General features: G+C 36.9%; 1 protein-coding gene across 1 annotated transcript in view; it reads right to left on the reverse strand.

The window, feature by feature from the left end:
* The window catches only part of LOC131157228 (uncharacterized), a 76184-nt gene that overhangs the window by 15191 nt on the left and 34018 nt on the right, over positions 1–26975 (reverse strand). The window contains exons 7-8 of the mRNA XM_058111216.1: positions 20699–20788; positions 2844–2980 (exon numbers count right to left, since the gene is read on the reverse strand). Of these exons, the coding sequence (XP_057967199.1) occupies positions 2844–2980; positions 20699–20788 (227 nt within the window). The remainder of the gene's footprint in view (positions 1–2843; positions 2981–20698; positions 20789–26975) is intronic.

Genomic DNA, 26975 nt, shown 5'->3' on the forward strand with positions numbered 1-26975 from the left:
TTCAACAATCTATGGAAGATGGACTAGCATTTGATCCTCCTAGGTATAAGTGATAAAAAAGAACGAGTGTTTGAACAAAGAGCGAATCGTGGTTTGTTCTTCAATCATTTGTCGATCTTCATAATGTCAACGGCTCTAATTTTAAGAGAGTTGCAAAGAGTGGAGGCTTTTCTCCATAAGTTGATGTGTGGATCATTATAGGGAGCCCCCTTTTTGAGAAGCCAAGGAGGCTATTCATAAGAGGGACTAGGGTTAGGTGACACCCAAGCACTCCCAATATCTTGACCCAGACCCCTATGTAGGACATAGACTATGGGCTCGCTAATCTTTATCCAATTAGTTAAGCTTCATATGTTGATGCTGAACCACGGGCCCATTTTTTTAATGAGACCAAATATACATTTTTATTAATTGATCTCATTAAAATAATTAGACAAATATATATAGTTTTGTTTTTTTTGACCAATTAAATTAACTTCAGGCATTGATAATTTTTGAATGTCTACAAATGCCCCCACTCTAAGGTTTGCCTGTGTGCAGGTTTGTTGCACACAGTAAGGCAAGACTTGGAAATTTGGAATAGTTTGTCTATTTTTCATTTTTTTTATCCCTTTTAAATGAGTAGGTAAAATGGCCACATGCACGAGCCTCTTGCCCTGTGCTGATCTATGAGAGTAAATATAAGCAATTTACCCTTTTTTTTTTAAGTGAGATTTTTAGTTGAGGGAAGTTGACATTCACTTGGTCCAATTTGCTTTCTTTAACTTTAGTGACCTTCTTAATGAAAAAGGCTAACATCAAATTCCATGACTTAAGCTTAATTTCCTTTGTGAGTGCTTAATAAGGTCAAATTTCTTTCTGTGAGTGCCTTCTCAAATTGCACGTTGAAAAATAAATGCAACCAATTAGGTTTTACAACATGATGAAGTGGCTTCATTGTTGAAGTATGCCCTCTACTACACTACACATAATCTTCAGGCAAGCGCTCACACCACTACATCAATGGCACTAGGTTGAATCAATATATCTACCAAATCCATCTTCATATGATATCTCTTCTTATACAACATCGTTGAAAGCAATGATTTCTTAGCATATTCAGTTCTAAATATCACTCGACTACACTCGTCGTATAACCTCCCATGTATTCAGCCACATATCAAAAGCATCATTGACTATGAACCACCTCGCATGGCATTGTAATCATCACAATATCCTCGTCACCCTGCTACCAATTGTGTGATTGATCATGTCCACTATGTCTTCGCTCCAAATAACAATAAGTCGTCCCACATTTCCAACAGCTCCAAGATATACCAATTGCACTTTTTGTGCCCCCATAATCTGCTAATCATACATTTGTCAATAGTCTCCATTTTGTTTTACTATAAACAATATCACCTTTCCAATCTTTGAAAAAGCATTCGAGCATTTGTCCTTTTTGATCTGTCATTCAAACTCCAAACATTCCAAGAGATAAGTAACATAATCAAATTTTCAAAAGGTATCTTGAGCTGCTAGCATTCTCCTGTAAGTTTGGAACTCCTCCATTCTTGTCATAGTTAACAAAAGAATCCAATCATTTGAGTTCTCCATTTGTATCTTTCTTTTTGCCACAGCTTTGGATTTTTTAATAATATGTTTCCCTTCTTTTCGTTTTTATTCAACAATCACTTTCACCTTTTAGCAGAACCTGCTCCTTGAAACATATGCTATCAACTTCCAGTCCCTTGAGCTCCTCAATTCCTGGAGAGAGAGGACCTTCCTGGTTATCATCCCAGATGTTATCAAAGACGAGGATTACTTTAAGGTAGCATTTGGTTATAAACAAATGAACATTACTTTCTTTGTTTTTCCCAATTTTACCTTCAGCATTGGTTCACAGCATCAAAAATATTCCCATGAAATGATATTCCAAGAATCTCATTCCCAAGAATGAGATGCCTGCCAAATGGAAAATATTTCATTTGGTTTGTCATAAGATTCCCAAGAATGTACACAACATGCCCATGGTAAAAGAATAAAAGTGGATTATCTTTTCTGATTCGATTAATTGTGCAGGAAGGTCAGTTTGAAAAGGAAGAAGATGAGGTGGTGATTATGGATGAGAGAAGAGGAAAGGAAGGAGGGGAAGGGAGACTGGATTAAATAAATTATTATTAAAAATTTTAATGGGTAAAAGCTACCTTGAAAAATATAGAAATAACATCATTATATTCAGTTTAACTCATTAATGGCAGCTTGATGGAAGCACTAATAAATGCCATCAAAGTTCAATGTGGAGAGAAGACAGTATAATTTTTTAAATGTCAAAGGAAGCCTGCAGCATTTCGGCAAAACTAGGGGGAAGTACTGCCCTTCCACTTTCGAGAGTGATTGGCTGGCATTTAAATATGATCAATGTAATGAATATTATGGCCCAATACAATAAAAAAGAACAAAAGCAGGCATACACCGCATTCACAACATTAATAATCAAACAAAGAGATAGGCTCGCTGCAAAGTTAATAGTAATGCAGATCAGCTCCACCTCCAAGCAAAATTTGTTGCAACCCAATTAATACATGCTCGTGAAATAATCCACCCTTCTGGTTCTAATCATAATTTATACACAAACAAATTTACACACCTACTTACATGTATGTAATGCGGGAGAGAGAAAATTTTAACCATGCAGTTAATTACTTCAGTATCAAGAGATTTAGAGAGGAGGGAAAGAACAGCATTTTTTTTTTATTCAAGAGGCCTAAATAATGTAGCTGAGCAACTCCTTTATCATATGGATCCTCTATAATTGAAGGACCAGTCAACAGATTCACATATTGAACAAGAAAATAAGTTACCTTTCTGGATTTCCTGCAGCATCCTCTGAAATCAAACCTAATGCGTATCCACGATCATAAAGAGGCACAGAGTCACCATCCGGTGAAATGAGATTCTTGTTAGATTGTTTGGTTGTCTGACTGTCCATCCAAAATGACTACACGAAAGGAATAATTACATGCACATTCAATATACATATTTACATACATATATTATACATATATATTAATATTTATATTATTAAAGTAGATAAAATGAAGAAAAAAGAAAATGAAATACAAGGAGAACAAGTCATCATCCGCAGCAACAAAAATAAAAATAGCAATAAACAAGCCATCCAATTATGCCACAGATAAATCAAGTACTCCCAGTAACTCCTAAAGAATAAGCCCAAATGCTAGTAAAAAAATATATATGGGGGAACTTTATCACAAAGCAAAACACAAGGAGTAAACCACTCCCGAGAAATCCTTTCATTCCTCTAAAACCACAGCACCCAAAACAATTGAAAACCAATCACAAATGCCACAAATAATTTCCCTTCTTATTTTCGCCGAGGTCTAGTAGCCAAACAAACCCACAAGACACACAACTCTCCAAAAATGTTACAGTTAAACCCATACCCACAAGGCCACAACCACCTAGCAGGCTCACAATGAGTAAAGAGGTTAACATTAGTCTCCCTCAAAGCACTACACATAAAACCTATCTAGATAAATGCCTTTTAAAGCCTCCTCACCACTAAAAGCCAAGGCCTTAATTTTAACTTCAACTCAAATTTCGAAGCTCCAAAATTATGGAAATTTCTATTTCAATATGAAAAAATAACAGAAATCAATAGTAAAGCATGGAAGTTTTTTATGAAACTTTTGAAATGGTTAAAAGACATAATAATGTGTTTTAGGATTAATATATTACAAGTTAAATACATCTATGTCATGTATGAGGTTGAAAAGTTGTAATATAATATGTGCATCAAACATATTTGTAAGATCATGAGCATTAAAAATATTAAGTTATTTCAAATGAAACTCATAAATCATTTAAATATTATTTATTATACAAATAATGATAATTTAGACGTGAATGGTTAAGTAAAATGTTGTCGCAAGTTTATATGAATTTAAATATTATTTATTATACAAATAATGATAAATAAGACATTAATGGTTAAATAAAATGTTGTTGTAAGTGTATATTTTCATATAATTTCAAAAGCCCTCGTAATAATCTTTTGTTTTGACAAAAAAAAATAAGAGAAATTTTATTTCACTGCTATTCATATATCATGAACATAAACATCAGCGCAGAATCCGAATGACACTTGAAGGAAGGATTGTACATCCAAAATTGATGGAAACCACTCAATCCGGGTTAATCTCACACCTAAACAAGTAAATATGCGTAAAAAAAAAAATCATTTCTGAAACATATACATCCAAAATTGACGGAAACCACTCAATCCGGGTTAATCTCACACATAAACAGGTAAATATGCATAAAAAACATCATTTCTGAAACATATAATCTTCTTCATACTAATCTACTTCAACAACATGATTTAGCATCTCACTGTTAGTAATTTTTTGACATGTGGGTGTTTAAAAAGCATCAGGCACTTATCTGCCAGTGGCCCTATTAGCCAGATGTCGGACATGCACGCTGCTACAAAGCACAACGGTAAAATTGTTAGTTCTCAATGACTCTAGTCAAAGAAGCAAGGTGCACTGAGGTACAAAGGGTACCTGGAACCTAAGTGCAAAGCATGAAACAAAGGTGCATGCCTCGTGAAGGTTATGTGCACATTTGTGCAACAGGAAGGGCCCAGGGAATGCAGCATAAATTCCCCAAAAAAATAATAATAAATAAATAAATAACAGGAAGAAAGAACATGAAAAAGGGAGCTTAGAGTAACTCTGACCGTGAGCAGCAAGCCAGGCCAGAAGAAGAAAGAAGAAAAGACCTAGAGAAGCACAGCAGAAATTTCAGCAAATGTATCAGGAATTCCAAAATAAAATAAAATAAAATAAAAACAGCCAAAAAAGGGGGGAAATCCAAAGATGTGGGCATAGCAGTTCCAACCTGGCCAATCAGGAAGATGAAGATTGAGAGCAGCAGAGCAGAATTTTTGGGAAAAGTAGCTGGAGTTCCAAAAGAAAAAGCACAAAAATGAAAAATAAAATTTAAAAATAGGGCACAGTAGGTCTGCCCCGGTTGATCAAGAAGAAAAAGAAAGAAGAAGAAAAAGAAGAGTTGTTTTGGTTCAGGTGAAAGAGACTTGAGATACAATAGTTACAAGCAAGACAAAATGAGAAATTATTCAGTGCTTTTCACCTTTTTCTATAATCATACACAAATTGGATGGCTGAGACTAAAAAGGGGAAAAAATAATAATAATAATAATAATAATAATAATAATAATAATAAGCACAAATATGCATGTACCCTACAAGTCATGCTTCACTGCACCACAGAGTGCCTCTTGAAGGTCACCTCATCTCGACCCTCATTAGGCACCAACTGCATCGCCCCTTTGCACCTTGGTACAGATTTGACTACTATGTTCTAAATTCTTGTTTTTTTTTTTTTTTACAGAAAATTTATTACAATAAGGACAGGGCATCCTCCTTCCATATGCAAAAGAAAAGAAAACACGAACACAGCTAGTCTAATAAAGCTCTCCAATCTCATTGCACATTAACGATCCATACTCCTCTAAACAAGCCAAAAGCAAAGTGCCAAAGTTGCATGTTGTCTCGGGTTATAGGTGATTTCTTTTCCAATGAGATATTGGGGCTTTAGAAAGAATAGAAAGGGTAGAGCTTTAGAGCTTTATGGCCGTGTGCCGGCTTTGCAGTTCTGTGGACCCATTGGATTGAGAGGAATTATGAGAATTTTTAAGACTCATATAACCTCTTGACGCAACATGCAGACAAGATCAACTTATTTCCTAATTTTTATACTATTATCATTTGTTTTATTTAGGGTAATGTAGTAGGTATATTGATGTTATTAAGGATATGAACCATGGAATAATAGCTAGCGCTACGACTATAGGTGGAGAGGCTAGAGAATTTCCAATGAAAATAGGTGTACATCAAGGATCTGCTTTGAGCCCTGATCGCTTTGCTCTAGTGACGGATGAACTTACTAGGAAGATCCAAAATGAGGTTCCATAGAGCATGTTGTTTGCAGATGATATTGCTTTGATTGATCAAACTAGTGGTGGAGTAGAATCTAAGTTACAATTATGGAGAGAAGCTCTAAAATCCAAAGGATTTAGGATAAGTAGAAATAAGATAGAATAAATGAAATGTAATTTCAGTCATAGTAGGAAGAATATTGGAGAGGTTAAACTAGATGGTCAAGAAATCGGTAACACTAGTAGACTTCAGTACATTGGATCTATTATGCAAACTAAAGGAGACATTGAAGAAGAGGCAATGCAAAGAGTTAAAGTAGGTTGGGTAAAATGGAGAAGTGTTTCGAGCATGCTATGTGATCATAGAATCCACTTAAAATTAAAAGAGAAGTTCTGTAGGGCGATTGTAAGACCAGCTCTGCTATATGGATCAGAATATTGAGGCAACTAAGAAACAACATATCAGAAAAGTAAAAGCTGTCGAGATGAGCATGCTAAGGCGGATGAGTGGTACAATGTTAAAAGATAAATTAAGAAATGAACATACCGCGATAAGTTAGGTGTACCTCCTATAGAAAATAGGATAATGGAGGGGCATAGATGGTTTGGGCATCTACAAACGTATAGTGTATCAGTGAGAAGTAGTGAGCTAGTCACAATGGGGACAATAGAAGGGGTTGAGGCAAACCTAAAATAACTTAGAATGAAATAGTAAGCATTTAATAGCCCCTGAATTTGTAGGAGGAAATTGCCCATGATCATGTAAAATGGTAGAAAAGGACTTATGTAGTTGACCCCACCTAGTGAGACTTAAGGTTTGGTTTGTTGTTTGTTGTTGTTGTTGTTGTTTATTATGGCCATATCTTGCCTTTAAGACTCTACACTGTTATCATTTAGGGAATAGATATTTTGGCTTAGCTACGTTTCCTAAATTAGTTTGCATTGTAAGCTTATATATAGGCCTTTCACATATGAGACTAAGCCAAGCGAATTAAGGAAGACTTTGGGTGGGAAGTAGAGAAGGGTCAATGTGTATTAAGTCCCAGGTGAGCTGCTAGCTTTGATTCCAATTGGAGTAGACCAAATCCAATAGGAGTCTCATGAGCCTTAAGCCATGGTCTACAATCATTACACTCACGAAAATCATTCCAAATTCGAATTTGTACCATGAAATTCTAATTTGATAGGTGTGGACTAGCATTGAGTTTGAGGAAATTCGAATTGAGAATTGAAGGTGTTGGACGTTGGTCCGACATCAAGTACTATCAAAGCAGACTCTAATCCAACATGGCTGCAGGTCTTACTTGATAGGACTTGTGATTTTAACTCAAAATCACCAGCACTGTCGGTGTTTGATAGGGTTTTCTACGACTTTTAACTAAACTTGTAGTTGTAGGGTTCACAATTTTAACTCAAAACCTTGCATTAGCACCATCCTTGCTACCATCCTCATCAGTAACCACACATCCCTATTTCTAAATTTCTAAGTCTCCCCCTTTCTTACCTTCTTCATTCATAGCTGTTTAAAAATAATTATTTAAAAAAAAACTGAATCAAACAAAGTCGAGACCTAACACCACCTGTAACCTCTGGAAAGACAATGACCTCGCTTCTTAGTGCTTCCAACATTGGGAAAGCAAGCCCCCATCCTCGTAAGTTTCCATCACCTTCTTTGGCAGCTTCATCGAAATCAAACACCCGTCAGTCATCATCGCCCTTCATCCCTTCTGACAACAATAGTTCCAGCTTAGTTAGTCATCATCAAAGCCTCAACCATCCTTAACCGTCTCTGTTGGAGCCCCACAGTCATTATACATCCATGCCATCATGAAAAGCAGCCCCACTTGCCAGAAATTTAGATAAGCTGTGGAGCAAATCCTAGCCACCGCCACTGCCACTGGCATAGCATTCCCTTCATTCTTGACAAAGCGAGAAGGGTGTGACGCTCAACTCTCAAACAAGAAACAAACTTTATTAGTGAGGATGATAGAGTGTGGGTGGGGAATACTTCATGTACATTTACTTCTAAATATTTTCTCTCCTACCTACTGAAAACCCAAAACCCATAACCCAATCCTTTTCCTTGGTACCACAGTTTTGGATGGTTAAGGTGTCGAGGAACATTCGGCTTTTGTCTGGACCATGATTCTGGAAAGGATTAACACACATGATCTGCTTCAGAGGAGAAGACCTTACATATGGCTCTCAGACCTAATATGTGCTTCATATGTTGTGAAGACAGTGAGTCCAATGCCCATCTGTTTGCGCATTGCAAGGTGGCATCACAGCTTTGGAATGGCCTTTACTCTATGGCTGGGAAAGAGTGGGTGGCTCTGCGAAAGCTGAGAAACTTGCTTCAAGTAAACTTCAGGGGCTATGGAAAAAACAGGAATAGCAAAGTTCTATGGGGTGCAGCCATTTTTTCTGTCCTTTGGACCTTTTGGAAAGAAAGAAATGCAAGAATTTTCAGAAGTTGATCAACCTCCCCACAACTTGTGGGATAGTGACTTTCCTAGCCCCTTTGTGGGTGCCCTTCTTATTTTATGAAATGCAAAAATCATTTAGGTCGATCAACCACCTTGTGACTTTTGTGGGATAGAGCGACTTTCCTTGCCTTTTTTTGGGTGCACTCCTTGGGTTTCTTTAGGGATCTTTCGCTGTCTGACCTCATCAGTGACTGGAAGGCAGCGCTTTTGGATTGTTCTTTGTTTGTATTGTATTTTTCTGTTCATTTGCTGCTTCTTTCCTTGTTGTTTTAGCATTTTATAGATTTTTTAGCTGGTTGGAGAGGACTCCTTGTCCTCCATATTTGTACTCCTTTTTCTTTAGTTTCAACAAATTATCTTCTTCTATAAAAACAAAAAGAAACAAGCTTAAATATTAGACTGAACCGGGTCACTAAACCTGTTCACTCAGACAGGACTAAACTGAACCAGTTCATCAAGAACAGATCAAACCAGCCAGACAGAAAAAACATGCTTGAGTTGGCCTAGGAAAACTTTAATTCTAGGATGAACAACACTGATTCTATGCTTCACACCCTTATTCATTCTTTGAGCCTAAGAATAGTGAATTAGAAGAGAAGCCTTCCTTACTGGCCATTCAAGAAGAGGTTGTCCAGCAAATTGAGGAAGTTGCTACTGAAATTGCAGAACCAAGAGCCATTGAGGTTCCTCTTGAGATCGAAGAAACACTGCATGAAATATTGGATGCCTCAAAATTGGAGCTCAATGCCTACCCAGTTGATTTCGTCATCCTAAATAAACTTGTTAACTGTACCACTGTCCACTAAACAATATTATTTCATTTTGGCCTCCCTCAAGCAGGGCCATGATCTGATTTGTTCATTCTTTGAATTTTTAAAATTCAAGACTGAATTTTTTTTTTTAATTGGAGGAGAATGATGCAGGTACAAATAATATCTATTTTAATTTCTTAGTTTTCAATGTATTCCATTCGCTTTATTCAGGGTAATTTCATTAGGTTATATCTTTATGATTCTAGGTTATATCTATAAGATGCTAGGTTACTATCATTTAGGAAATCAATGCATTGACTTAATTAGGTTTCTTAAATTAATTTGCTAAGCTTTCAAGCATTGTAAGCCAATAAATAGGCACTTATGCATTAGTTTGAGGGGATTAAAATTGAGAATTAAAGTTGTTGGATGTTGGTCCTGCATCACCTCCCCTCATTTGTTATGGGATAGAGTAGAATTTTGGCATCTTTCTGCTTTGGGCTTTTTTGGGGGATGCCACCGTCCAACCCTCAAAAAGGATTGGAGGGAAGCATTATTTGTAATTGTTTTAGAGGTTTTCAGGAGGTCAATCTTGATTTTAGGAATCATCGTAGACTTCCGACTCCAAGTTACAAATAAGGGAACACAAAGAAATTGAACCCTGTTTGAACCATGAGTAAGACAAACCAAAACAAAATCAGCAAGAAAATTCCCCTAAGGAATCCAATGTCAAGACCCTCCTAGAAGAAATGCAAAAAAGAATAAAGTGCCCCTAACTACTAAATAAGATTATTAGTCATTTTCTCTCATTCAAATTCCTTGTACAGCAAAAAATTCCATGAGATACCATCCTTCTCCAAAAACAAGAATTGAGAAATGGGAGCATGATAACAACTCGAAACGCAGAAAAGGGCAAGCAAAACAAAATGGAGCATCCCCAATCTAGTGCCTCTCTCATAAATGGACTGTGTCCCATTGGCCACTGAGAAAGCAAAACCTTGCTCACAGAAAAAACAGATGAAAATCTGATAAATAAATATCAATGGCATTAAGACTTTCATTACAATCCTAAACATTACGTTGGATTTCATATTCTAATTCACTTTAATAGGACTACAGCTTCAAAAGAAAGTGAAATAACCATTTACCCACTAAGGCAGGTTGCTCACATATTAAGTTTTCAAGTTTCAAACCACCCCCACACTTCCAAAAACGTGATAGTGAACCCATCAATACATGGAGCTTTCTCCTTCTCCATCTCAAATGCCACCACTCCCACATCCACTTCCTAAGGTCTCTCCAAGCACTCACCGCATTATCATCCCAACTATTCTCTTTGATTCCATACCTACTCCAAATCACCGCAGACCATCAGGACTTGGGCTCTAAAAGAAAGCACCATAACATGTTACCTACCAAGGCAACGTTCTTAGATGCAAGTTTATGAGACCCAATCCACCCTCACACCTACCCCAATAAAGTACAAACCCTACCCCAAATAATAAGTCACCCTTCTTATTGTTACCACCATCTCTAAACCAAGATTTAAGCTCACCATTAACCATAATTGCAAGAGTAGCCAAAGAAAGACACCCACTAATCCATGCTCAAAAGACACCCCCTAATCCACTCTCTCCACCTACATTCAACCTTCATCTATAACACCCCCATCAAGAAACCTCCAACAAATAATAAGGCTTTTCAAAATCAAGCTTTAAAATAACCCTTTCAACATCATCAAAGGCTTCATTGACCATTAATGCAACATCCAAATTTTGAAACACCCCATAAAAGCATTCAGAGAAAAAGCAATAGTATTACCCAATATCTCACTTAGGCTATTAGCCAACAACACTGCTAAAAATTTTATAAACCATCACCACCAAACTGATGGGCAAAAAATCCTCACCCAAATATATCTTTCTTAAGCGCCAAAGTAATGATGGATAATTAACACTCTAACGAACCACAACATCAACAAAAAAAATTCTCTAATAATCCTTAATAATATTACAATTCCCAACATATATGAAGGGGAAAAAAAAAAACAGTGAACCCACCAGGACCTGGCTTTCCCCTTCTGCATCTCAGAGCACATCCACTTCCTTGACAGGTCTCCCATTCAGCCTTACCCAAGGAAATCTGAGACCAATCAAGACCCTCTGTTATAGATCTATCATCATTGAACAACTCCCTCATAATTGAGTAATCACTGCAGTAATTAAATCTCCCCCACACTCCTTTAAAGAACTATTATGCCTCCTGCATCAAATCGCTGGAAACATGTAGTACCAAAATCCCGTTTTCTCACCCATTTCAGCTTATACTTTTGGCTCAAACTAGCTCTTCCTTTAATAGGATCTCAACAAATTCATTTAAAAATTCAACCTTCCAAATGGCCTGAAATGTTACCAAGAACATTGAATGATCTGGTCCATGGAATGGGAATGAGATCGCTGTACAAGACATGCTCTAAAATGTCCAACCTTAGGGGTATACTTACATATAAATATTGGTGAAAAAAAGTGTAGTGGCACTCGTAGATTTTGGAGAGTATGTTAAGGTGTTTCCAAGTACAGAAGAGATTTTCCATTGCGAAATAGATTAATAATGATAGAAATAGACTTAATATATGTGATGATTCCCCATTTTCAACTAATTAAAAATGTTATGCTATGTGAAAAACATTGAACTAAAACTTTGTATCGATAGATTTAGCGTTCCAGAACAATGATATGTACCACATTTCAGAACTTTGTACCAATACATGGTTTGCCAGGGTTTTAGCATTTTCTGGTAACTATGGGCTTGATCTCCCAAGAAAGATCTATCTTCCTTCATCTTATCAAGAACACACAATCTCCAGAAGAATACCATTTTCCCCATGCCTACATCCCCAAGAACCTCCTTATTTCACACCTTCAGCCCCCCACAACGCAGCTATTCCATAAATCCATAACCAAATAAAAAAATCAAGATGGCTCATCCACATGTTCTCAAACCTGGAAATTTCACAAAACTAAACATAACTACGGACAATGATCAAAGACAACCCTAGGCAACACTTCTAGAAATAAGTTAGGAAAAGTACCATCTGACTAATTTGAAAACAAAAACCAATTAATGCTGGCGGCAATGTAAGTAAACCTACACTCCTAACTTCTCATGCAAAAATCTAATAACATTAAAATCACTCTCCCCCCCACCCCCAAACACTCTTCCCCCAACAACCGAAAAGGAGAACAAAGTACATAAACAGTCAACAACTCCCACGCAGAGGGCAATTAGGAACATAGACTTACGTAGACCACCATTGACCCATACCCCTTTCATCCATTTCGATAAAAATGGAAAACAACCCCATAAATTTTATCAATTCTACTACTATGTACTAACCCTAGCATCCCAATTCCCAAACAGTAAGAATAACCCCATATGAACTACCCTACGCACAACTTGGAGCTAGCAACAGTGGTTTTTGCAATAAAGATCGGCAGCACTACCTATACGGTGAAAGGTCCGAGATCTTTACTGACCATAAGAGTCTTAAATACTTTTTTACCCAAAAAGAATTGAACATGAGGCAGAGGAGATGGCTTGAGTTGATTAAGGACTACGACTGTACCATTAGTTACCACCGAGGGAAGGCGAATGTGGTAGCTGATGCTTTGAGTCGGAAGTCGATGGGTGCATCAGTTTCAGCTGTTGTGGTACAGCATCAGATCAGGATGGACTTGGAGAGGTTGGGTGTAGAGTTAAAGGACGGGAATCCACAGGCGATCATGGCAAGTTCGATCATTCAGCCAACCTTACAAAAGAAAATTAAAGTTGCTCAGATAAAAGATGCAGAACTAATGGAAATTATGGAAAAAGTACGGACTAAACAGCAGCTAGACTTCAATGTTTCAAATGATGGAGTTCTCAGATTTCACACCAGGTTGTGTGTTCCTAACGACGCAGGGATTAAAAAGACAATTCTGGATGAGGCTCATCGCTCTCTCTATACTGTTCATCATGGTAGTACGAAGATGTATAGAGATCTGCGAGAATCATTCTAGTGGAGTAACATGAAGAGGGAGATTGCCAGATTCGTAGAACAATGTCTGACATGTCAGTAGGTAAAAGCTAAGCAGCAAAGGCAAGCGGTACCACTTCAGCCACTTAATATCCTTAAGTGGAAGTGGGAGCATATCTTGATGGACTTTGTATCAGGGTTGCCTTCAACGGTGCATGGGCAAAACGCTATTTGGGTTATTGTAGATAGACTGATGAAGATTGCGCACTTCGTCCCGATCAAAGTTAGTTACTCTATGAATAGGCTAGCAGAGCTTTATGTATAGGAGATTGTACGACTTCATGGCGTCCCGGTTTCCATTGTTTCAGATCGAGATCCATGGTTCACTTCTCGGCTCTGGAAGAGTTTGCAGGACGCCTTGGGATCTCAACTCACTTTCAGTACCGCATTTCACCCGCAAACGGATGGGCAGTCTGAGAGAACCATTCAGATTCTAGAGGATATGCTGCGGGCGTGTGTGCTAGACTTTGGGGATAATTGGATCCGGTATCTACCATTAGTTGAATTTGTGTATAATAATAGTTATCAAGCCAGTATCGAGACGGCACCATATAAGGCTTTGTATGGTTGTCGGTGCTGATCTCCGTTGTACTGGGATGAAGTAGGCAAGCGGCAAATTTTGGGGCCAAAATTAGTTCAGCAGACCTTTGCAAAGGTTGGGCTTATCAGGGAAAGGATTAAAGCAGCACAGAGTTCGCAGAAGAGTTACGTGGATACTCGCCGACGAGAGCTAGAGTTCAAGATTGGTGATACAATATTTGTGAGAATTACTCCGATGAAAGGGGTGCTGAGGTTTGGCAAGAAATGCAAGTTGAGTCCTAGATACATTGGGCCATTCGAAATCCTGGAAAGGGTTGGTCCAGTTACCCTATCGAGTGGCATTACCCCCAGCGTTGTCTAGGGTTCATAATGTCTTCCATGTATCAGTGCTAAGGAAGTACGTGCCAAATCCTTCGGATGTGATAAGTTATGAGCCTTTGAAGATTGGGGATGTTTTGGAATACGAGGTACCATTTCAGATTTTGGATCGAAAATACAGGAACTACGTACTAAGGACATACCATTAGTGAAAGTGTTGTGGCAGAATCACGCAGTAGATGAGGCTTCTTGGGAGTTAGAGACAGAAATACGTCAGATATACCCACAACTTTTCAGAGAGATTTAACCCCAGACAGATCAATAGGTAACACAGGTCAAGTAGGTTTGTTTAGTTTATTAGTTTGTTATGGTTTCTGTATATGGATGGTCTCTGGAAGAGTTTGGTATGATATTGTAATCTTCTGAGACCTTGTGTGTAACCACAGTATTCCTCCACCATAAGTGAGGGTAATTAATAAACTTGGATCGGGACCGCTATGTGAGTGGCTACCGACTCTTCGATAGAGAGGGATTGTGAGTTAAGGATGAGAACGGTAACAATTAGTAAATTTCGAGGATGAAATTTTTATAAGGATGAGAGATTATAGAAACCCGAAACCAAAAAATAAAAGAAATAAATAAGAAAAGAAGAAAGGGAATTTAAAAAGGGCAAACCAGTAGGGTTCATCGACGAATCCCCTGATTTCGTCAACGAATGCCCTTCTGTTTCTCGTCAACGAAGTTTAGGCATCATCGACGAAGAAATCCTGAACGACAGGAATTTCAAGCTTAAGGTTCGTTGACGAACCCTTTCTTTCGTCGACGAACTCCCTTCTGAAGTTCGTCGATGAAGACCCCATTTCGTCAACAAACCCTGTGGAAAATATTTTATTTTTTCCAATTTTTAGTTTTCCAAAAAATACAAAAATTTAGTTTATTTTTTATTTGCTTAAGATTTGTATTAAAAAGATAGAAAATAAAGATTTTGTTTGAATGTGCAAAATAATTTTTCATTTTTATTTTGAGATTTCAAAATAATCACAAAAAAGAAAGAACTTGTTTTTCTAATTTTTCCAAATTTTATATAAGGTTATATTTGGAATTATGGGTTTTGGGGCATGAATTTGGATTTGTGTGGATTTAGAAGAAATTTTAAACATAATCCACACAAACTAAGGTCCAAGATCCAAATTCCATGCTGCCATATCCACAAATTAAGAGTTGGAAATCTAGGGAAAAACTGAAAAGATGTTTTCCAACTTTTAATATAAATTTGAAAATTTGGGAAATAAAGTGGCATTTTTGTAATAACCTTGAAGAAGACACTATTGCCATTAATGAAGGGTTTCAAGTAGAGTATGCAATGGCTTGATGGAGAAGTTGGAACTTAATTCAAGGATTGCAGCAACTGTCAAATGTAGGGTTTGTTAGCTTTGGCCTCCCACATATTGGGATTTAATTGGGGCTCAACCTTTGATCCAAGGGTTAAGGTTGTGATGGGTCTCAACTAGCTAGGTTTTGGGGCGGGTAGGATTTTGATTTAGGACAGTGGGGATGACTGTAGGAGATAAGGCGTCAAACAAAGGATGCTTATGACTGGCAGTGTTATAGCATCAATCATAAAGTGGGTTGCAAAGTAGGTTGTTGTTGCAATGGCGGTGATACCAAGGGGGCATGGTACCAACTAATGTCGCACACATGCATGCACACATCCGAAATAAAAGGGGCAAAATCCCTAATTCTCAATTCCTATTCCAATTCCAAAATTTTCTATAAAATCGGCTACTCAAATATAAATAAGAAATTCCCTAAAATTTAAATTCCAAAATTAGAACAACTGCTCTTTCCTAATAGAATTCCCAAAAATAAAAATTAAATGAAAAATTCAAATTTCAAATTTTCCTAACAATAATGAAAAGAGCTTCTTCACTGGGTCTTCAACTCAATATTCTTTCCTGCCAAAAAGGTTTGCCTCAGGGAAAAGGTTTCCTTCAAGCATGGTCTTAAATTTCCAAGAAATTATAGAAACTGTCACTTTTGATCTCCCTCAAAATCAATAGGTTAACACATCTCCATCTTACAAAATTAGCGATGCAACTTCCCCAAATCAGCCAAAATTTATAGAATAATATACAGCTAGGAGAATAAAACATCTCCTTAACAAAGTCTGGAAAATCTAGATAAAAAACACAAAGGAACAACCTACAGACTAAAGAACAAAAGAGAAAAAAACCATCTTGAACTAACGCTCCAATCGTGCTGAATATCAGAGAAGCTCACCCCCTTAAAATTCCCTTGTCCCACACACCAAACAGAAGCCAAATAATGTATCTTTTTCCAAACCAGAAACTGAGCTAACTTCTTCCCTAGAAAAATGCGCACATTGCGCTCCATCCACAACCCCTAAAAAACTGCAAAAAAGCACATTTCCAAAGCGCTGCCCTTTCCTTTTTCCAGCCAAATTCAGCAAAAGTCAGCCAAAAAATCCTCCACTGTCTAAGAACTCACACAACACTCACCTAAAATACCAAATAACTTATTCCAAACACTCCAAGCATAGTCACAATGAATAAATAAATGCAATGATGATTATGAACAATTAAAGCAGAGAACACAAATGTCTGGAGATATAGCCTCCAAAGGTCTCCTAAGAGTTCAAATTCAAATTTTTCATAATAAATATTCTTTTTAAATTGAAAATAAAGATAATTTCTTTTGGACTTTCGAAAAATTATGCAAAGTTGAACTAAGATACTACCCAACATTGTATTTGACATTTTTGTCTAAACTAGTTGTAGTTGCATTAAGCAATAAATATTGTTTAACTTTTTCTTTGTCAATAGAAAAAGAAAACATATTAAGAAAGAAGATTAAAGAGATTACAACCTTAAAAGGACAAGAAATCCTCAATATATATATATATATATATATATAATAAAATAAAATAAGAAAAGCAAAAACAGCTGAAAAGAAAGAAAGAAAGAAAAAACAAGGGAAAAAATAAATGAACTAACAACTACTAATTGAAAAAACCCCTCTTTCAAGTTTGCTAATTCCCACTGACCTTTCTCGTGCCACCATCTAATCGAACATGGCTTTCCACCAGGATCAGATAGCAACAACACCATCTTATCCAAAAGTTGTTGGTCGTCTAAATCTTTCCAATTAATCTCCTCCACAGGAAGAAGCAAAATCTCATATGTACATTATTGCTCTCTACTTGGTCCATCTCCCTCAAAGTATGCACTACCTCCAAACCTTCCATCAGAGATGGTGGCAAATATGATAGATCCCCAAGTACATCATAAAATTCAGACACATACTCATATTACTTCAAAACTCATTCAATAACAAGTTGTCATCACAAGCAAACACACTGGCCATCACTCTCATCATCCAAGAAACCTCCCCATAGATTTTTCTCCTTTCCCTTACTAACCTTTTCATCTACATCCCTGTTTTGCACACTATCACCTGCATGTACAGCTATCTAGACAAAAATAAACCTTATTCCCCCTTGCTTTATCACAACTATTTCCCTTATCTCTAAATTATCCCTCCACACCATCAACCTTGACCTGAACATCATCCCCACAAGCTTCTTGCTCCTTCGTAGTCCTTACCCCATCAATGGAAACCGAAGGATGCTCACAGCCCAATCTCTCATCATAACCACAGTTCTCACCTGCTAAGGAATCGGATACATCACCTGAACTCCAAAAATTGCCTCAACCACTTCTTCTCCAAGTGCGAAATAATCCTATTAGGGTGGCTGGAACTATCATTTCTATTTGAGCCTCAAGGAACCTGGCCTCTACTGATCACATGACCTTCTCAAAGAGCTAAACTCTTAGGCAAATTATCGGTCTGAATACTAGAGAAAAAAGGCCCAAATGTGTTTTGAAGCTATTAGTGATGGACTAACTAAATCCTGCCCATTTGTATTTGCTGGATCTAATTTATGAATACGCAAGAGCTGCCCAAATGCAACAAAGTTTTAAGAATACCCAGCCCAAACCACACCATTTCCCTTGGAATTGCAAGCCCCATTCTTCACAAAGCCCAGACTATTCCACTTCAACACACGACCATCTTCCGAGGAAACCATAGACACATTAGAACTGATCGAAGTCCCTCCTCTACCCCAGGAACGTAGAGGATTCACAGCCAACCCCACACAACCAAACATCACAACCTCCATCGCACCCCCATACCATTCACAAATCATGTCGCTTCCCGCCATGACATCCTTGTTCCAAGAACGAGTATTTTTCTCTAGCCGCTCATCATTACCAAAAACTACCGTCGCACCCATTTCCATTGCACCAATTTTCTGCACAAATCCTCACCATCAATCTCCTTTAGATCCACCAAGAACAAAAAATAGAAAATCGCTTACTTTTCCATCCCAACCTTAACTCCAAGAACTTGCCCTTCTTCACTAATTGAATCTCCAATCAATACGCGATGCTACTAATTTGCATGCATGCGTATCCCCAATCCCAGCCTTCCAAACACCAACAACATACCCTCCAAGAACCACTTCACCAATGACAAAGATAACTTCACCCATCGATTATCATAGAGTGATACTCAAGTATCAACTAAAACTCAAACTTTTCCACTCTTATCACAAAAGCTTTTCCCTTTGCTATGAACAATTTCTGCAATGCCCTCCCTTCATGCCCTAGGCCGCCATAGCAACATATATAAATACATTTACCATGGTAACTATATTATGGCTATTGCATCTTAGACACCTCATACCTGTTAGTAGAGTAATTTGCTTATAAAATTTTAGTTCCAAATCATCATTATTATCTTTATTAACAATTTCTAAAGTATCGTAAAAAAATCCATGTTTTATTAATAATTTCCATTAATTTAAAATTTTGAAACCAAAATCAAATCAAAATTGAAATCAACACTGAAATTTCTATCAAAATTTCGGTATTTTTCAAGCTTTGAAATTTTAGTGAAAATTGAAATCAAAAACCTTGCTTTCAACGCTAAAACTTTTGTTTGTTTGTTCAGTTCTCAACCAAATAAATACCAATGATTATCTACAAACACAGAGGTCTAACAAATCTCTGAAGGCGGAGTAGCAAACAAAATACCCTTGCACTGTCCCTTTCCTAGCAGTCGTGGAATTCTTTTTTAGCAGTGGATAGAACTGGGTGTGTCTGAGCTCTGAGGAGGAGTGGTTTCCCTCAGGATTTCAGCACTTCGGACAGAGGAAGGAGTGTAGAATCTTGTAGCATGTGCTTTGCTTGCTACTATTCTGTGCATTGGGTTGGAAACAAATGTCAGGCTTTTTAGGGTTATTTTTCTCCATTTTCATATGCTATGGGATAAGTTGTTCTTCTTTGCTTCACACAGATCTTCATACGTGCGTGTTTTTGGGGAACTTCCATCAAACCACAATCAGGATGACTACAGAGGTTTGCTGGTTAAAGACTTGGTTTTCATTTTAGTTTTTACTTTCTTTTTCTTTTGGTGCACTTCATGTCCTCCTCTCTATATATTCTTTCTTCCTCTCTCGAATAATATTATTCTTTTTCTATTCAAAAAAGAAAACTATACACCCATAAACATGATGAATGATGTTTTAATGACATTGATCCTTCTTGAAAATTATTGCATGCAAATTACAGCTACCAAAAGTATTAAACATAAACCACACATAATAACAATAGCACACATCAGCAGCAAAGGAAAACATTTTTCAGAAATTAATTTCTGTGTCAGTAAAACTCATATATTGGAACGCTAAACATGGTTTTGAAGTCTATAATGTGCCAACAATAATTTCTTTATAAGGCCGCCATGTTGAGTGTTACCTACAAACATTGTGACTTTTTTGCTGAACATTTTCAACCCTTGGAGCAGATCCTTTAATTTGATTTAGAGTTAAATTGAATGCTGTTTTACATGTCCCCTAGGAGCATTCCAGAGGTTAAAGCTTGGAACTATCATGTTGAAGCTCTCAGGTTCAAATCATTGGAGGGGTAGGAAGGGCATGGGAAGGGAGATAGGTTACCTCCAGTTGTGTTGCTCAGGCCCAAAGTGGGCCTCCAATGGACCCAAAAGAATGCCATTTTTCAAGAACCATCCCCTCGTCCTGTCATAAATATTGTCGAATAATTTTCATGAAATCTTTTAGCCAACAAATACTTCTCACAAATATGACTCGCAAAGTTGTGCATCATCTTCAGAGAAATCTACTTCTCCAGGCCTAGTGTAAGAGTTCTAGTTTTTTTGCTCAAATTTGTTCCCAAGCATATCTTCAGTGGTGAGTAGTCACTACAAATCCATGAATTTGTTTGGAGAGCATATTTTTAAAATTATCTTGGTGACTGATTTGAGATGAAAAAACACTCCCATCAACTCATTGTTTAAATAATGCATATTAACAAAACAGACAGGGAAGATATAGAAAATAAGCTCTTAAAGGTTCAAAACAAGTTTCAATGGAAAAGAATTGTACCATGAAATATGCGTTTAATGGTTTAGCTAACAAAATGGATATGTGCACAAGTAACACATACAAAAGGAAACATACCACAGCAGAAGATTTGCTCAGACCAACATGCAGAGCAGGAAAATACGTCTCGTCACCTGATTCAAGCACTTCATTTGAATCCTGAACAAACTGCCCAAAAAACGAGTTTAAAGTGATATGAGCAAGCAAATACATTAGCATAATGCACATAACATCTTAAACAGGTTTCATCAAATAAAATTTCTTAAAGAAGACATCATTTGACCCAATAAGGCCCAAATCTTGATTTTATATGTGTGTGTATACATATATTGATACAAAAACAAATTTATCAAGGAAGAAGAATGTAAAAGGATGAGGAATCCTTAGAAAATGTAAGGAAACAAAAGAAGCTAATACAATGCTGTTCCAAAAGAAAAGCTAAGCCAAAAAAGCAAAGAGTCGGAAAGAGAATAAAAAACTTATTTTGTTGGTGATCTCTTGTGAGAAACTGAGATAGTCTCAAGGGCAAAGCAAAAATCACTTCGTGCCACTTGCTGTGCAAAGACACACTTCGCAACGGAAACATGAAAATAAATTATGACTTCACCAACCACTTCAGCCTAATCATCCCACTTCTTTCCCCAATCCCAATAAAGAATATCAATTTCCAATAACCACTTTCACCCGATCCAATTCACCTCCATTGAGCCAAGTCAATCGTTTTGAAATATAAGAAAAATCCATCCCAAAACACCATTAGTAAACACATTCATGGATACAAAAGAACAATCATGTCCTGCTTATGAACCACAATCTCAAAAATCCAGGCATTTCTCTCCAAACCAAATAAACCAAACAGCAGCAAAAACTACAAACCACCAAAAAAATCTTTTAGTTCTTATGCAGTCTAAAGCTCTAAAGTCAAACAAAAAAAAAAAACCTTCCAACGAATGAGGCACACGCAACCCTCTCCCAACAAACCAATTGTTTGTTTTATAAACACCAAGATGCTGGGCAGTGCAGAAATAAATGAGCATGACCTTCATTACTACCATAACACATATCATGCACACCTGGAGAGAGAGACGTATATGATCTTACCTACAACAGATTGTTGGTATTAACTCTAATAAGAATAGCGGTATAAAAGCCTTTTCCTTTGAAGGAATCTTAGCTCTCCACACTCTATTAGCAAGAGGAAAAGGATTAAAGGACCTGTTTAGAAGACAATAAATCGATTTACAAGAAAAACACCTGAATTATCCTAATCTCTGCATGATGAGAATGATGAAAACAAACTCAGAACCCTAGGAGGGAAGAAAGTTCCTCTACCTCCCTATCACTAAAACTTCAACAAAACTGAAAGCCCAAGAGACCTCGGTGACATCCATAACAACAAAGGAAAAAATAGGTGCATTAGGATGTAAAGATAGACAAAGAACAAAAGAAAAAGCAAGTGAGCAACAGAAAAGAATATATCCCAAAGACAAATATCCTACCAAAACCAAACCCTAGGCCAGTCTCCCACTACTTTATATTTGATACAAAGAATGAAGAAAGGAGTAACCAGCAAGATGAATTCCCATGGGCTTACATGCGGAACTCTAGCTACAATACTAGCATCCCACCCATCCTCCTGCAAACCAAAATTACTTTTAATAACCCTATACCAAAGAGAATCAACTTCCAAGAGAAACCGCACCATTTTTACCCACCAAAGTGATGTTTTTAGACACTAAATTATCGAGACCCAAGCATCTCTCCTCCCTAGATTTTCAAACTCTCTTCCAGCTCACAAGATGATCGCTGTTCTCACCCACCTTTGACCAAAGAAAGTCCAGCATAATCCTCTCAAGCTTACAAGCCACCATCCAGCAGAAGTGTAAACAATGATAGACAATACAAAGAGATCGAAGAAAGATACAGCTGAATTAAACTAATACAAACCCCCTCCCTCCACGGAGGAAGAAAAGAACGCACCCTTCCAACCAGATGTCTAGAAACTTTAATCATTACCAAATCCAAAATCCCAAAGACCAAGGATTGCCACCTAAAGGAACACCTCAGTCAGTCATAATTCATAGGTCATTACAAAATCCCACATCCCACGAGCACAGCAAACGCAGAAGTCACAACCATACAAGACCACTATCAATCATCCTACTCAACACATCAACAACCAAACAAAACGAAAGGGAGATAAAGGGTCCCTTTGCTCACACCCCTTCAGGCAGAAAATCAAGTCTCAGATTGACCATTAATAATTACAAAAAAGGAAGTAGAAGAAAGGAAACCTCTAATCCAGCCCCACCAACTACAACAAATCGATCTTTCTTGGGAACTAAGGTGATAACAATCGAATTCATACTCTTGACAATCACCCCCCTTAGCACGAAATTCCTGTTTGGGGAAAAAAAGACTAAATTAAACCCATCCAGACCTAGCTTCCTATCCATACTAAACACAACCTGCTTAATCTCCTCCTCTTCAAAAGGTCTCTCCAAACAAACTAATTGTTAGAATACCACGTTACTAAAAGCTTAAGCTTTTAGGTTGTGGGCCAAGTGGCCAACAATGTATATCAAGCCTTAACACTCCCCCGCACATGCTGCCCAACAGCACATACAGAGATAAACAAATGCTAAACAACACCCGTTATAGGGCAGCCCGGTGCACAAAGCTCCCACATATGTAGGGTCCGGAGAAGGAGCGGACCACAATAGGATAATTCTAAACCAAAAAAACAATAAAATGTGCAAAAAGAATAGAACCCAGGACCTCCTTCTAGGTTGTGACCAACAATGTAAATAACAGGCCTTAACACTAACATATTTTGAGAGATATAACACCAATCCAAACCTCAATCAAAGCACAACAAGGGTTTGCGTCCTCATAAAGATTCCTTAAGGACCCAATGTTTCTTCAAAAATAGTTGTTGGATCCCTAACAACAACACCCCCATCACATTCCAACTCTTTAATCACACTCCTCCAACATTCAGCTGCTCTATGAAAAAAGATCTAGTACTACAATCTCCCTCCTTAACCACCTTAAATCTAACCTTCTGTCTCTAACTCATTTCCTAAACACCTCAAAGTTTAAGGAGTTGTTTGGTTTGCGGCAACCTTCAAGATTCCAAAAATGTGACGCCCATGACATCTCATTCTCACATTTGTTTGAGGATAAGAATCTGACTTGGCGAGAATGTTCACATTCCCAGAAATGCAAGGATTCCCACAAAACATGGGAATCCCATTCCCACCCTCCCCTACAAGTAAGTTTCATGGGAATTCTTTTTTGTGCCCAAATTACACTGTAATTTTAACTATTATGACATAAATATTCGAAATATATCTTAACACACAGCAGCCCCATCAGTTGAATAAACCCAAAAATGACCCATATAGTTCATCTCCTACCTCCAACCGGTAAGTTGTTCGGTCTAGCACCTTTTTTCTTTTCTTTTCTTTTAAATCTGTGTTATTCACAATCACGCAAGGATGCCCTTATTCGGATTTGCTTTTACAGAATCTTATTTGTCTTACATGAACATGGAGTTCTTGCTTTTTGGCTTTATATATTAGTCTAATTAATTTATGCTTTGTGGTGTCTGAAATGGCTGCCAGTAAGCTTAACGTCATCCCCAATTATGTAACATTCTCCAATTGATTCATTTGATTACAAATCAACAAGCTTAAACATAAATTATTATTTGCTTAAATATTGATTGAATGTGTTGATAGAAATAAACCAAATTTTGAATAAATCTTTTGGTGATTTGGACAAAAATAAAATTAATAGTTTTTTATTAAAGGGCACAAGAGATGTGTTCCTTATAGATACAAGCCTATATATTTCTAAGTTTTTTTTAGCATCTCATTAATTTATTTTTTTGGGAAAAAATAACCTTTATATATTATAATTTATACATATATAGATATATATATATATATATGTATATATATATATATATAAAACATTTGCTTTAATTCATTTAATATTAAAAGCATAATTAGTGAGCTTAGTTGGTGTTTCAACCATCTCTCTACATAAAATATGTTTGACATTAGTAAAAAAGTAATTAAATTTCTCATCATTAAATATTTTATAATTTTTTTTTTCATGCATTGTAGTAAATAACAAGAGCACCTCTTGCAAGGAAGAGGCAAATGGTCACTGTGATGCTTCTGCATTTGAAAATGATTGAGACATTATTCTTTTACTACTTGTAGTCACAATATTTGCACCAAGTAGGAAGAAGTGTGAAAAGAAGGACGATTGTTTTTGGTTTAGACAAAGCAGGTGTTGAAAATTGTAGGACGGATAGACAAGCCTTCCAAAAAGTATATCACATTTCAATCAATGAGGGTGGGTTAAGAGAGTGTAGAAGCATGAATACACAAATGTTGGTTGCCATATTCTTGCAAATCATTTCACTTGGTATAAAGAATAGAGTTCTTAAACAAGAAGTTATAAGGTCCAGCGAGACAATCAATAGAAAGTTTAATGACGTATTAAAGTGGGTATTGCAACTACATGACAAGCTTTCGACGAAAACCAGAACCTACCACTAAGAATTGCACCGATCACAAGTGGAAATGGTTTAAGGAATAATTTCATGCCTTTTAACTTTTGACTTGTTGAGTTGTGAACTCTTTGTAATTTATCATACTTCATAACACATGCACCCTCATGCAAAATTGTTTAGGAGCTTTAGATGGCAACCATATCAAAGTTAATGTAGATATGGCAAATAGACCTAGGTATCATACAAGGAAGAATGAAATTGCAACTAATGTCTTAGGTGAATGCACTAGTGACATACAATTCATTTACATATTGCCTGGGTGGGAGGCTTCTGCAACAGACTCTCATGTTCTAAAATATGCAATAAGGAGGAATGGACTAAAAATTCCACAAGGTAAATCATATAGATTGCTTTTGTCAAACTCCTTGACATGTTATTGACAATTATATACATTCAATCACATGTTTTACAATGCTATTATTTGTGCAATGTTGTACCCCATATAGAGGTCAAAGGTATCAATTAAATGATTGGAGGCAGAGCATCAACCTACCACAACTCAATATTTTTACAATATGAAACACTCTTCCATAAGGAATTGTATTGAAAGATGTTTTAGAATCTTGAAGGGCGGATCGGCTATCTTGAGGTCAAAATCATATTACCACGCTAAGACACTATCTCCACCCAATGATATATAACTCATGTGGAAACTACTGATGCATGGAGCAAGTGGAGAGATGACTAGCTAAAGAAATCTTCAACATATGGAGGAACTCAAGGTCTACTTGAAACTTTAATATTCAAATAACTTTTTTTGTATGTGTGATAATATTTGATGATACTATGCAATTAATCACTTGGATGATTAACACTACATAATTTGTTGTTTGGATTGTTGCAGTAGTTTAATGCTGAACATTTCAATATCTTGGTGTTAATGGTATCAATGCTTGTTTGTTATGCATATATATGTCTAGTTATTGTTGAAAAGTTAGAAATGGAGGAGAGAAGAAAAGAAGAGAAGGAGAGAAGAGAGGAGTAGAAGATGAGAAAAAAGATGAAAGAACTAAACAGTAATTTCCTGGAGTCAACATACAGCTCCAGGTCTATCCACTTATACATTATTAAAGATAATAAAAGTCTTACGAACAAAAAATACCACCATTAACACAACCTAATCATTAAAATAACATATTCTCTTCTAACACTCACCCTCAAGGTGGAGGTGTAACCCCCGCTTGTAACAAACACCATACAAAGCGAACTTATAAAGGCTTCTTAAAAACATCGCCTAACTAATCCACAAACAAGGGGAGTCTTCACGACCTTCTTCAACACAGCATCCCTCACAAAATGAGAATCAACTTCTATGTGCTTTGCCCTCTCCTGAAACACTAGATTGCTAGCAATATAAATGGCGGCTTGATCATCACAAAATACATTTACTTGCTTTGTTAACAAGAATCCCATCTCTAACATAAAAGATTTCAGCCACATAAGCTCACTCATAGTGTGAGCCATAGCTCGATATTCCGTTTTAGCACTAGATCTTGCTACAATAGTTTGTTTCTTGCTACGCCAAGTGACAAGATTACCTCCCACAAATGTACAATATCCAATAGTAGACCTTCAATCATCAACATATCCAGCCCGATCTACATTAGAGTATCCCACAATCTCACAATTTCTATTACATTTATATATCAAACCTTTGTAGAGGGAGCCTTTGAAATGCCACATAATCCTACAAAAAGCATCCCAATGTAGTTGTTTGGGATTTTTTTTTTTTTTTCTTTTTGGGAAAAAGAGGGCAGCACCTCCTAT

This window comes from Malania oleifera, chromosome 1 (assembly GCF_029873635.1).
Source record: "Malania oleifera isolate guangnan ecotype guangnan chromosome 1, ASM2987363v1, whole genome shotgun sequence".
Classification (NCBI taxonomy): Eukaryota; Viridiplantae; Streptophyta; class Magnoliopsida; order Santalales; family Ximeniaceae; genus Malania; species Malania oleifera.